General features: G+C 36.6%; 2 protein-coding genes across 3 annotated transcripts; both read left to right on the plus strand.

Moving 5' to 3' along the window:
• The first annotated feature begins 228 nt into the window (after positions 1–228).
• Positions 229–6414, plus strand: LOC145586633 (chromo domain protein LHP1-like). Of its 2 annotated transcripts, XM_081643518.1 has the most exons (7): positions 229–774; positions 861–886; positions 1363–1449; positions 1571–1665; positions 1777–2296; positions 5877–5937; positions 6037–6414. In XM_081643518.1, exons 1-7 carry the CDS (start codon positions 340–342, stop codon positions 6079–6081), a joined length of 1269 nt encoding a protein of 422 aa, XP_081499644.1. In that variant the 5' UTR covers positions 229–339; the 3' UTR covers positions 6082–6414. The 2 variants fall into 2 exon arrangements, with proteins under 2 accessions (XP_081499644.1, XP_081499643.1); XM_081643517.1 differs by having other exon boundaries at positions 1571–2296.
• Positions 6415–7996: 1582 nt separating this feature from the next.
• LOC145585508 (RINT1-like protein MAG2) lies at positions 7997–12377 on the plus strand. Its single transcript, XM_081642210.1, has 4 exons — positions 7997–8398; positions 8496–8582; positions 10049–10152; positions 10245–12377. Exons 1-4 carry the CDS (start codon positions 8068–8070, stop codon positions 12150–12152), a joined length of 2430 nt encoding a protein of 809 aa, XP_081498336.1. The 5' UTR covers positions 7997–8067; the 3' UTR covers positions 12153–12377.
• The last annotated feature ends 472 nt before the right edge of the window (positions 12378–12849 follow it).

A 12849-nucleotide genomic window follows, 5' to 3' on the forward strand; every position in this document is an offset into this window, starting at 1 on the left:
AAATGCTTTACTCGTTTTAATGACTTAAAGTCAAAGTTGAAAAAGTAAAATCTCCATTATTACAAGAGATATCAATTCAATAAAATGTGATATCTCCATTATTATACAGATATCAATAATTCTGTAACGGCTTCTACAATTATACACGCCAATTTTATGAGACAATTGAGAACAAATATACCTATGCATTGTACTTTGCCCTCATTACATGTCAGATTATTGTGCCCAAATAGATAGGAGAGCAATCAAACCCCAAAGGAGGGAAAACTGAGAAAGAAGAAGAAGAACAAGAACAAACTCATCCTACAGTAGAGAGAGAAAGTGAAGAGAGAGAAACCAATGAAGAAGCCAAAAAGTAGTGCAGGAAGTGGGACTCCTCAATCCGAGTCAAACTCACTGACTCACTCTCACTCACTCGCTGAGTCTCACCCTTCTCAAAACGACGAGTTTAAGGACTTACCCTCCTCATCCACCCACAATACGCAGCGTATTAAAGCAGAGGATGAGGAGGAGAGAGAAAATGTCATAGATGTTGATGGGGTTGAGGAGAGAGAAGATGAAGAAGACGATTACGAAGAGGAAGACGACGAAGAAGATGATGATGAAGATGAAGGGTATGAGGAAGAAGGTGAAGGAGGAGCAGAGGAGAGAGAAAGAGGTGAAAATGGAGATGGTGTTGATGGTTCGATTGAAGGGAAAACGAGTGCAGAAAGAAAGAAGCTCGCCGAAGGGTTTTACGAGGTTGAATCTATTCGTCGAAAGAGGATTTGTAAGGTGATAATTTTAAATTCCCAATTTTGATTTTGATTTTTAGGGCTTTTTGATTTTTGTTTGTCTAATTTGGTTTTGTTTTTGATTAGGGGGAGCGTCAATATTTGATCAAATGGTGCGTATTTTCTCCTTTTCTTTTTCGTCTGTTATTTATTTTGTTGTGTATTGGGTGTTACGGAGGGCAATGATGTAGGCGGGATTTAAACTGAGGTTATTCCGATTGTTCCGCGCTTTTTATTAGGGATTGGCTTATGGATTATGATTGATAGACATTGTTTATTGTTTTATGTACAATTGGAATTATAATGTAATGTGGAGAGATGACATTGATTTCTTGTGATAGACTGTTGTAGGTGTAGGAATTATGATTTTGTGTTGTAGTGAATGAAATTGAGAGAATAATCATTTTAACCTAGTTTTGATATAAATGTGAAATTAGCTGAAATTGGGGGAACATTCAATATAATTGTAGTTGATTTGGTTCGATGAAAATTAGCTGAAATTGGGGGAACATTCAATATAATTGTAGTTGATTTGGTTCGATGAAAATTAGCTGAAATTTGCTTTTGGTGAAATTTGTGCTTGATTTAGGCGGGGTTGGCCAGAGAGTGCGAACACTTGGGAGCCTGTTGATCATCTTCAAACTTGTCCTGATGTTGTGGAAGCTTATGAAGAGAGGTTTTTGCTCGCTCTTATCTATGTTATAAGTTCATGTTCTGAGCCATTTCCAGGTGTTGTATTTTTTTTTGCTTATTTGGTGAGTACTATTTACATAAAACATTTTTTCTGTTGACTGTAGCTTGCGCTCTGGCTCAAAGAAGAGTTCTCGAAAGAGAAGACGCAAATTTACCCAACCAAAGAAGAAAATGCAATATACTTATGGTGCTTCCAAGAGTAAGTTAACACCCGTTAGGATATCACTTAGCAATGAACATCAACGCTCTGCTGCTTTAGACAACTCAGTTCAGGCCCATTCTCAACCTGGCATGGTTGACATTGTTGTAGAGCATGATGAGGCAATGAGGAGACCTAGAGCAGCCAAAAGTGTTGATTACAAGGGCTCTGAGACTGTATCTCCACATGTTGCTAGCAATGAAAAACAAAACAATGACCAATTATATGGTCAAAGTTCAAGTGGAAAGAATATGGATGTACATTTTCCGCAGCCCATGACCGTAGAAGGAGATGGTTTAACAAATTGTCAATCCAATGCAAATAGTGTGGAAGTAGGCGAAAGCAATCTACGTCGAGGTGCAAAGCGAAGGAAATCTGGTTCTGTAAGAAGGTTCCCGCAGGATACTTCGTCACTCAATATTGATTACTTTTCAAATTCAGCAATTGGGAATATTAGCTCTTGTGATAGAGCTGAGGATCTTATGTTAGCAAATTCTGATGCCTACCGCAAGAAGAAATTGGACAGCTCAAGGAGTTCCTCTGTTATTACTAGGATCATCAAGCCAATAAGCTATACAGCATCAGTGACAAACAATATTCAGGATGTTTCCGTAACCTTTGTGGCAATGAGGTATGCTAAACCTTCTTCCTAGTTAAGTATCAATGTGGAAAGGATTATTGTGCTTTGAATGTTATCATGTCTGAAGATTTTCATGTTAGTGTCATATTTTCAGATACTAGCCAAATTTAAAATTTGTTGGTTGATTGAGTAAAATCCCTAATTACAATCATTACATCATCTCTGTTTTATATTGTAAAGAGCTTGTGATAGTATCATTGCAGTACAATTGCGTGGTTTTTTATCAACATGGGGACAAAGCTTAAGGGGTGGGAGGGTGCAGGAGGGAAAATAACCAAAATTGTATGAGATATCTGATATGAGGTTGAGTTTTGAAGTACGTTTCTGACAAAGGACATCGTTAGGGCTTCTAGTTAAAAGGTTACGTTTGAAGCCTAGTTAGGAAAAATGCTATAACAAACATCATTTTGGAAAGGTGATTTTGGTAAACTGTACTTTGGCTTCAATATATACTTAAAACTTCAATCTGTTTGATCAATTTGAATTTTGAGTTTTTTTCATTTTATGGCTGACATATGTTTGACTAAGTTTGATAATGATTCAAAACTAAGATATGTGCTCCTATTTTTTAGCCTACTAAGATTAATCCTATGTATGTTGTGGTTTGGGTGAATTCTCTTGGTGTAGACCTTGATATTGGCGCTTCGATGTGCTGGGAAGTTGAGGTACCCCTGTCTCTTGGGGTCATATTTATTTTGATGTCATTCTACATGAAATGTAAATTTAGATCACTTTCCTAACTTCCTTTCCCTTTCTCTCTGGGGTGTGAATTTGATAGCTTGAGAATTTGATAAGGTAGATTATCTTTGTGATGTTTCTTGGGGGAAAGAGGGAACAGAAATTTGGGATGACTGAGGACTGCTTAAAAGGTAAAACAAATGTATATTGATATGTTTTGAGTAATTGAGTTTTTAAGTTTATTAGAGGGATGTTGAAAAAAGGAATGCTTATATAATATACTTGGTTCACAATCATGGGAATAGCAAACAGCTAGTTGTATTCTAATTTTTAAATTGGGTAAATATCCCCTTTATGATTTACTGTGATAATGCCCTGATTCTTATATATTGAAAGGGTCAGCTGCTTGCAATTATAAGTCAAGCAGCGGTGATGAAGGAATGTGGGGAGGTTAAAAGATTCTTGAGAGTGAGGCTAGCTTTATTATTATAATTCATAAACAGAACTGATGAAGGAATGAGGGGAAATGAACCAATTCTGAAGAGAGAGGCCAGTAATTTCTGTTACTTCAACTCCCGTCACTCTTTTGAAGAAGCCAGACTTTATTGATTCAACAAACCTTTTCTAGACTGCATACTTGACAAACTTGTCAAAAGATGGTAACTAAAAAAACTCGTCGCATTTAGTAGTTGCAGCTTCCAATTAGGGCCTGTTCCAACGTTACAAGGTTCGCGGTACGTTGCTGCGAATCGCGACCTGATTCGCTCGTACCGGAACACGGTACATACGCGACTCAGTTCGCCGGTGGTCGTGACTCAAGTCGCCGGACTTTGCGACCCGATTTCGTAGCTTGGAACGTGTAAAAACTCGGCCGTTATTTTGTGAAGACTACATTGTTAAGCTTGTTGCAGACTCCGAAGAGAGAGAAAAGGGACAAGGCTACTAGGGTAGGTGGAGGGGGAGTTGGGTGGGACAGCTGTCCACATTGTGTGGTTTCTTTTATTTTCATCTTTTATTTATTTCTTGACTTTTTGACCCCACTAAAGAAAGTCACGTGATAATTTTGGGGATTTCAATTTTCTTTTTCATTTTTTAAAATTCCACTACTTTCAATTTTCCATTTAAATTTAATTGTTACATTATTATACTAATATATAAATAATAAGTACAGTATTAAATTTTTAAACACATCGTACCGGATTCATACATGGTAACGTACCACGTATCCGTTTCTGTACCGCGTTTCGAATCGTACCTCGTACCTTGTAACGTTGGCCTGTTCATATTTACTGAATTGAGCTGAACTGAACTGAACTGAACTGATTGGAGCTGAACTGAACTGAACTGAACTGAACTGAATATTTTATGTGAGAGGGAAATTAAGAGCTGAACTGATTGGAACTGAACTGAACTGAACTGATTGGAGCTGACTGAACTGAACTGAAATTAAGTAAATGTGAACAGGCCCTTAGTATAGACTTCTAGAGTGTAAAATCAATTAAGTAAAACTTTCTGAGGTCATTTTTGTTGCTGGATCATATCCCTCTCTTCTGACCTCTTAAAGCATTATACTCCCTCTGTCCCTTATTGATAGTCCCTTATGGGCAAATTTTCACGGGAATTAATAAACATAAATAAGTAGTAAAGTACATTGGAAAGATAAATTTACATTGGGTATGCAAAAAAGTAGAGAGAGAAAGTAATAAAAAGTACATGGAAAAGCAAAATTTACATGGGAAAGTTAAATTTACACAAATATTGTTGCAAATTGGAGAGAATTTTGATGTAAAATTCATATTAATGGTACTTGAAAAAAGCAAATGGGACTATTATTTTGGGACTTAAATTTGGCCATAAGGGACGGAGGGGATAGTTTGTCTAGTACTATGCTTTGGGTTTGGCTCAAATCATCCTTTCTATCATGAAGACACCCACTTGCTATTTGCTAAGTTTAGTATTTTCCAAATGTCTGCAGTGTTCCTAATTTGCTTTGCATTTCATACTCAAGCATAATGGTTTTTTTAATTGTTCCTTTGTTTTGATCATACACGTTCCCTTCAAACTCAATGTTATTCTTGATAAGCTACTGAAACTAGTATGATTTCCCTATGAATGTAGCTACCAATAGATGCATTTTCTTTTTTCACTTTATTCCTGCATTGTCTTTCTTAGTTTCTGCTTTTGTCTGGAATCTTTGTTATGGTTTGTGGTTTAGTCTTATCATAATAATACTTTTGCAGTTGCAGACATGTTCTCCTGAATTCTTTTTGGTGCTCACTATATTTGTGTGTTTTTTAAGCAATTACAATATTGCGTCTGTGTGTTATTGCTGTTTTGTTTTTTTCAATGATTTGGCTGCAGCCTTTTTGCAAGCAGTTGCTGCAAAAATCCTTCTCTTGCATCAACTAGAAAGCTTTGGACTGTGAACACTGCTGGTATATGATGCATCTTGTTTACTAGTATTTGCTTTCATTTAGGAGCCCTGAACCCACCAAACTTACTCATTGGAGTTCTGTCCTAAGTTCCAGCTTTAATAAAATCCATCCTTAGTGAATTGTGATGTCCTGCTAAAATAGTTTGTTCAGCAATTAGCTGGACTGCCAGATATGGTGTGTCAGTTGTCTGGCCTTCGATTGAGTTATTGAACTGTGTTGTCATAGCCTCATTACAGAACACTCACATTGTATGTATACCATTTATAAACTGTGTTATATATTGAAATAAATTTATTTAGCTGTGAGATCTCTATAGTTACATCCACGGTGATGAGCTTAAAGTATTTGAAAATGATGTGGCCTGACAGTTTTGTTGATTATGTTTCTATCACCTATGTGATGTTCTTACTGACATTTGTTTCATATAATGAGTCTTCTGTATTGTTTCTGTCTTCTAGGTCTGATGGAAGGGAAGTTATGGTGGATAACAAGTTTCTGAAGGCAAACAACCCCCTTCTGGTAATTTTCTCAGTTTTTTTATAGTGATATATTGATGTTCTTTAAATTACCTAAAAGTGGCTATAGTATCTCACATTTCCCTCTTTGGTGTGGTTACAGTTGATCAATTTCTATGAACAGTATCTCCGGTATAGTCCAAATTGAAGTCGATTAATTTCTAAGAGCATCTCTGGTATAGTGGATCATTATCGATGAACATCATCTTCCATAGCTTTTGCCATTTTGTAAGCGAAAAAATTCTGATAGTGCATTGGAGATCCAGAGGGGCCTTTCTGATAGACTGGAAATGTAGATGATTTGTGCCATAAGTAGGATTTTGTGTATCATCTTATATAGTACTATTTTTAGTAGAGGGCATAGCATAGGTTCAGAGATTACATGGTGCTGATGTAGCCTTGGTAATCCACACAGTAGAATATACTTTGTTGAATGCTAATTTGGTGGTAATATGATTGGTGATTGGAAATTTGGAAGGCATTCTAGTGTGTGTGTACAATTAATGTGGTGAGACTGGTGACTGTTAGCTCAGGTGGTTAGCTCATCTACTGCGTATTTCAAAAGCACATCTTATGAATGGTTGTCGTGTCATCTAACAGGTGAAACTATTACAAGTATTACAGAGTAGTCAAAAACTATCAAACTATCTATTCTTTGTTTGATTACCATTATAAGAAGTCGCTCTATATTAGACTTCATTGAGTCAGAATCAAGTAAGGCCAAATATTCATTAAGAGCTTCTACTTTTTTGGTCACATAAATGTGAATTTGAACATGTCTACTCTATCTAGTTCCTTCATGAGTTTGTGTACCTTCTCAAAAACGGTTCTTTATCTTACATCTCAAAATCTGGTTTGTTATAATGGTCAATATTGAATTCTATTTGAGAACTCGTTGAACTCTCACTATTTACTCTTTCTTCAACACTAGAATTGGAAGTAAGATGAAAGCACTGTAGGGAAATATCAACGACAGCTGTGGCCTGTGGGAGTCTGCCTTGGTGCAAGCAGCTGGATCAAAGCCTCAGCATGGGGAATTAACATAGCAACAATCGCTCATTTTTTAAAACCCAATTACTCTAGTTTGTAATTTTAGCATTTACTCGAATTGGAGAACTTTGGGATACGAGAAAAGAACCTTACCAAGTGAGTTTATCCTTGCAATGAAATTTTATTACGAAGTACTTGGCACACTTTCAGATTTACCGTGTTCAGTTTGTTTCTTGGATGATCAAAATATTCAATTATTTATAGTACATTAATTGTATAGTGTATTACATATTATGATAAAAACAAAATCATTCTTTGTTAATAAATCAAACAAGATTTCGTCTTGCACTGAAGTGACAAAAATTGACTTGACTTAATATGAAGTGATTTGCTCTATAATTTAATTGACATAGGCATTCTCCCTTTGTTTCAAAATAAATGCTTCACTTCAACAAGCTAATAAATTATAAAAAGTTGATATTTAGAAACTATACATTGAGACCATTATAACACCCGTAATGATTTTATCTTACTACTCCCTCCGTCCCCAAATGATAGTCCCTTATGGGTAAATTTTAGTCCCAAAATGTTCACCCAATTTGCCTTTTCGAACAACCATTAATATTAATTTTTTACCAAAATTCCCTCCAATTTGCAACAATATTTGTGCAAATTTAAATTTTCCATGTAAATTTTGTTTTCCCATGTACTTTTATTACTATCTCTCTCTACTTTTTTGCATACCCAATATCAAATTACTTTTATTATTTTATTTGTGTTTATTAATTCCCGTGAAAAATGCCCATAAGGGACTATCAATAGGGGACGGAGGGAGTATTTTGTACAAAACAAACTTAAACGGATATCAAAGTTTATGTACTACCTCCGTTTCATATTATTTGCAATGATTAGACATTTTTCCTCTTTATTTCATATCAAATCGTTGCAAATAATATGAAATAGAGTTAATAAAATAATTGTGTAAAAGTGAAATTGAAACATTTATTTTAAAACAAAAGGAGAGTAATAATCCAACTGGAACCCAAATCAATGTTTCTTGACCAGAGATTCCCAAAGCCCAAACTGGTCCATAGACCATAGCTAACCATGTTTAAAACACCCAACAACGGTAAAAGATCCAAGAATGCAATCAAAGAAGAGAAAAACTCCGATGGATTCTTCGCCGGAGACTCTACCGGCGATCACCTCTCTCTCTCCTCCGGTCATCTCCTTCCTCAACTCCACATTCCCTCCGAAACACGACCTCAATCTCTCCGAATCCACTAACCTGGTCACCGAGTTGGACACTCACTGCTCTGAGTTGACTCACCATCTCACCGATCTTACTCGCCGCCTCGACGCTAGTCTTCTCTCTTACGCTTCTTCTTCTCACCGAATTTCCGACGCTTTTCATCATGTTCATCGTCAGCTTCAAGATCTCAAATCCAAATCCTCCTCTTTTGCTTCTGCTTCAGGTTTTCACCTTTTCCAGTCATCGATTAATAACCGATTTTCCTGGAATTTGAATCGAATTATTTAATTTTTCAATATTTTTTAAAAATTGTTGTGAAGATGGAGAAGCGGAGGATATGGCGGTAGATGAGCTACCAGCATTGGCTAAAGAAGTTGCGAGAGTAGCGACGGTGCGAAATTATGCCGGTTAGTTGATAATTTGAGAATTAATTTGTGTTTTATAAAGTTTAATTTATAATGCAATTTCATATAATTTGTGTTTTTTTGTAAGATAAGCTGCTGATTTGAAGTTGAGTCAGGTTATGATTTGAGTATTAATGTGATTATCAGAAATTTAAGTTAAACCTAATTAGTGAAATTTGATGAAGCATTCATAATTGATTTAAATGTCGTAATGAAAATATATAAAGAGTATTCTCTTTGTGAATAAATTGTCAAAATTAATAGCATAAATCGCTTTACAATTGATAATTAGGTTAAATACAGGAAAATAGAAATCACTATTTACATCAGGATTATGGTAAGAGTTGGTTGATCATTGGTGTACATTAGAACCATCTGTAAATCCTGTCTGTGGTGAGAATTTGATGGGGTTGTTGTGGTGTTATCTTAGCCTTATGATCTCATTCAATTTAATCAAGAGCTTATTTCGAGTCTTTCTTTCATAAACAATCATAATAGTTGTGAAATTGAGGTAAGTTCTTTTCATTTGTACAAGTGATTGTTGATGTATTTATAATAATATTATCAAGCTGGCGAATCTCCCTTTCGATCTATTAAAGCTACTCATCATTTGTATCCCATCTTTCCTAAGTCCTAAAGTTTGGATAAATTTAGGAAAAAACATATATAGATAAGTTAAGAGCAAGGTTAATAAGGGCTACCCAAGCTCAATTTACGACTAAAAATAAGTTTTACTAAGTTTAGATTAATAATTCACATAAGTTCATAATTCAGTTAATAGGTTGTAGAAAAGTTTAGTTGATTTTAAACAACTTCAGCTCCTACTGAAAATCAAGGTGAATACAACGCACCCTTAGAGCCTTAGAGGTTTTCCCCCATATATTAAAAAGCTTTGATACTCAGGTTAGGAGGTTACATCGACACAAGGTATAGGTTTTGAATTGGGTTTGGTGGGAGCTTCTTGGCATCTAATGGTTTTGCTGGCCACTGGTGGTTTACAGTAAATTGATTATTTTCAATTCACTGAAACTTGACGCTAGGTCTAAGAGAACCAGAGTGTAAATCATAGCCTTTGAATGAGTTTGTGGGTCAGTATTATTTTCTCTTTAATAAAATAATAGGGCATGTCCACTGCTGGGAATTCAGATTTGATTTCCTTTTGAAATAGGTTATGGGCAATTGGGCATTTCTTACTATGCTTCAAGATTATTAAAAGATCCAACTTTGAAGTTTCTATTGGCTAAAAGTTTTCAGTAGAAGCAGCATGTTGGATTCATGAGTAGACTGGTCTTGACATAATTCTGAAATATTGCCCTAGTGATTTTCCTGTATATCCTCTAATTTTTTTTATCAACAGGCGATAATTGACATTTGTGAGATTTTGTTTGCTGGAAATTAAAATTGTAGAGCAATGTTTTTTCTCGTATTTTCTGTTCCTCTGATCACGGTCACCTTTATTTTGATTTCAGAGACAGCATTGAAGCTTGATAGCCTGGTTGGTGACATTGAAGATGCAGTCACTTCTTTGATGAACAGAAATCTGAAGAAACAGTCTACTAGACAGCATTCAGAGGTTCTCCCTGGAAACTATCATCAGCTGAATGGTTTCTGTTTGGAGTCATGCTTCAAGAGTTGATTGTCTTACTTTGTTACATCTTTTCGCAGGAAATACGCGTCAGTGCAATCAATTCCCTTAAATCAGTAGATGATATTTTAGCTTCAGTGACAAGGGAACATCCTCAATGGGTCCGACTTGTGTCAGCTGCTGATCATAGAGTTGATCGCGCCTTGGCTATTTTGAGACCCCAGGCCATTGCTGATTACCGTGCCCTACTTGTTTCGATTGGCTGGCCACCACCTCTTTCCACATTGAGCTCTTCAAATACTGAAAGAAGAACTGCTGAAGAGTCAAATCCTCTCTCAGCAATGCCTGGAGAGCTTAAACAGAAGTATTGTGAAAATTTTCTTGCCTTATGCAGCCTACAGGAGCTACAGCGGAAAAGGAAGTCACGGCAACTCGAGGGGTATAACCATAATACTTCTATGTACCAGCCACTCTGGGGTATTGAAGAACTTGTGAATCCTCTCTCCCTTGCATCCCTTCATCATTTCCAAAAGTGGGTAGATAAGCCTGAATATATTTTTGCTCTTGTCTACAAGAATACAAGGGATTATATTGATTTAGTGGACAGATTGTTGCAACCCTTGGTGGATGAAGCAATGTTGACAGGATACAGTTGCAGAGAGGAATGGATTTCAGGCATGGTGACCTCCCTGTCAACTTACTTGGCAAAGGAAATATTCCCTGCATATGTTTCTCGTTTGGATGAGGAGACTACAGTGGAGGTTAGGCCACAGGGAAGAATGTCTTGGCTTCATCTGGTTGATTTGATGATATCATTTGATAAAAAGATTCAAGCTCTTGCTGCCCTCTCTGGGATCTTCGACTCTGAGGAATACAGTCTCTTGCAAAGGATGTCTTCTCTCTCCGTCTTCTGTGATCGGCCAGACTGGCTTGATTTATGGGCACAAATAGAACTGGACAATATACTAGAGAAACTGAAACCTGAGATGGAAGATGAGAGAAATTGGACAACAAAAACTCGAGGAGCAGTTCTTTTTCCTGGGTCTGATGTTTATAAATCTCCCGTAGCATCATCCATAGTTCTCCAACATGTATCATCAGTCATTGACCGCTGTAGATCAATACCTTCTGTGTTTTTGAGATCTCGATTTGTAAGACTAGTGGGTGCTCCAATAATTCAGACCTTCCTGAATTGCTTGCTTACCAAATGCCAAGAAGCAGAAGGGCTCACAGCTTTGGCAGATGATGATGCTGTGGCCAGAGTTATGACAGCAGTTAATTCTGCTCACCATCTCGAGTCTATCTTAGTCGAATGGTGTGATGATATTATCTTTGTTGAAATGGGACTTGCAGATGACAATGAATCAGGAAATGGTTTTGGAGAGAGTAGTCTTTCCACTGGTGTCTCTGAGGGAAATGAAAATGGGGTTTTAGATGAGGAAATCACGAAACTAGAGGATTTTAGAAAAGAATGGATTGATAAGATGACTAATGTTGTTTTAAGAGGATTTGATGCTCAGATTCGAGATTATATAAAGAATAAGCAGCAGTGGCAAGAAATGATTGAAGAAGGCTGGACAGTAACAAGATCTTTTGTAGTAGCTCTTGATTTTTTGCAGGGTAAGATGTCTAGGTTGGAAGAAGGTCTAAACAACGTGGACTTTATTACAGTATGGAGAAGTTTAGCGAGTGGAATAGATCGCTTGGTATTTAATGGTATTCTTATGAGCAACACAAAGTTCTATAGTGGTGGTGTTGAGAGGTTTGGAGGTGACATGGATGTTTTATATGGCATATTCAGGAGTTGGTGTTTGAGACCTGAAGGTTTCTTTCCCCGTGTAAGTGAAGGCCTCAAGTTGCTGAAACTAGAAGAAAATACCCTTCAAGAACTGTTTATTCAAGGAGAGGGCTGGATGAAACATCATGGAATTAGATATATGAGCATAGCCGAGGCGGAAAAAATAGCGAGGTGTAGAGTCTTCAAGTAGTAAAATTTAGGGCAAGATAAACCCCTACCCTCCCCGCTTTAAAAATACGAGTGATGTTATAGGAATGTAGTGATGTACATCATGGAGTTTTTTCTACTAAACTAACCCAATTTGTTTTTATTACAAGCGGCAATAATCCAATTTTTTGTCTCATCAAATGTATTGATATATTGTGAATAATATAGCAAGTTTTTGTCTGTAAGATTTTGGTATTGAATCATATAAGATTTTGCAAGAGACGGTAAGATTTTGGTATTGAATCATAGTATCAAGCACGTCCTTGTTTTTGCACTTAAGTGGTACTCGGTGAATATGAGCTATATGCTCTTGCATCAGATGTTCACTGGATCAAGCCGGTCACCCAGAGACGACAATGTTGTCCAGCAGATCCTCTCGCCAATGCAGTCTCCTAAAGGCACAAGTGAGGCAAACCCTGCCACTGTAATTGGTGTTCCAATACAGTCTACAAATTTGATGTATGCAATGTCATATGAGTGGTCTATACGATCTTTTTGGAATCTTGGCACATCCTAACTCCTAAGAGATCACTTGAGGGTTGAGAATCCCTTTCTCTTAGATATTTAGGATATTTGCATTGTGAGTCCAAGAATGAATGAATTCTTCTAGACATTCCCACGAATCTTTGTAAGTGCTATTGATGTGTATAATGCCATACATGCTCAAAAGCTCAAGGGTG

Source organism: Chenopodium album, chromosome 16, assembly GCF_948465745.1.
Source record: "Chenopodium album chromosome 16, dcCheAlbu1.1, whole genome shotgun sequence".
Classification (NCBI taxonomy): Eukaryota; Viridiplantae; Streptophyta; class Magnoliopsida; order Caryophyllales; family Amaranthaceae; genus Chenopodium; species Chenopodium album.

What these genes read in the sequence shown, in the direction of transcription:
- LOC145586633 (XM_081643517.1), top strand. Translation starts at nt 340, where the DNA reads ATGAAGAAGCCAAAAAGTAGTGCAGGAAGTGGGACTCCTCAATCCGAG. An exon ending in CGTCAATATTTGATCAAATG is followed by an intron (nt 887 to 1,362) that starts GTGCGTATTTTC and finishes TGCTTGATTTAG; the next exon opens with GCGGGGTTGGCCAGAGAGTG. An exon ending in GTAACCTTTGTGGCAATGAG is followed by an intron (nt 2,297 to 5,876) that starts GTATGCTAAACC and finishes TCTGTCTTCTAG; the next exon opens with GTCTGATGGAAGGGAAGTTA.
- LOC145585508 (XM_081642210.1), top strand. Translation starts at nt 8,068, where the DNA reads ATGCAATCAAAGAAGAGAAAAACTCCGATGGATTCTTCGCCGGAGACT. An exon ending in GACGGTGCGAAATTATGCCG is followed by an intron (nt 8,583 to 10,048) that starts GTTAGTTGATAA and finishes TTTTGATTTCAG; the next exon opens with AGACAGCATTGAAGCTTGAT. An exon ending in CTACTAGACAGCATTCAGAG is followed by an intron (nt 10,153 to 10,244) that starts GTTCTCCCTGGA and finishes ATCTTTTCGCAG; the next exon opens with GAAATACGCGTCAGTGCAAT.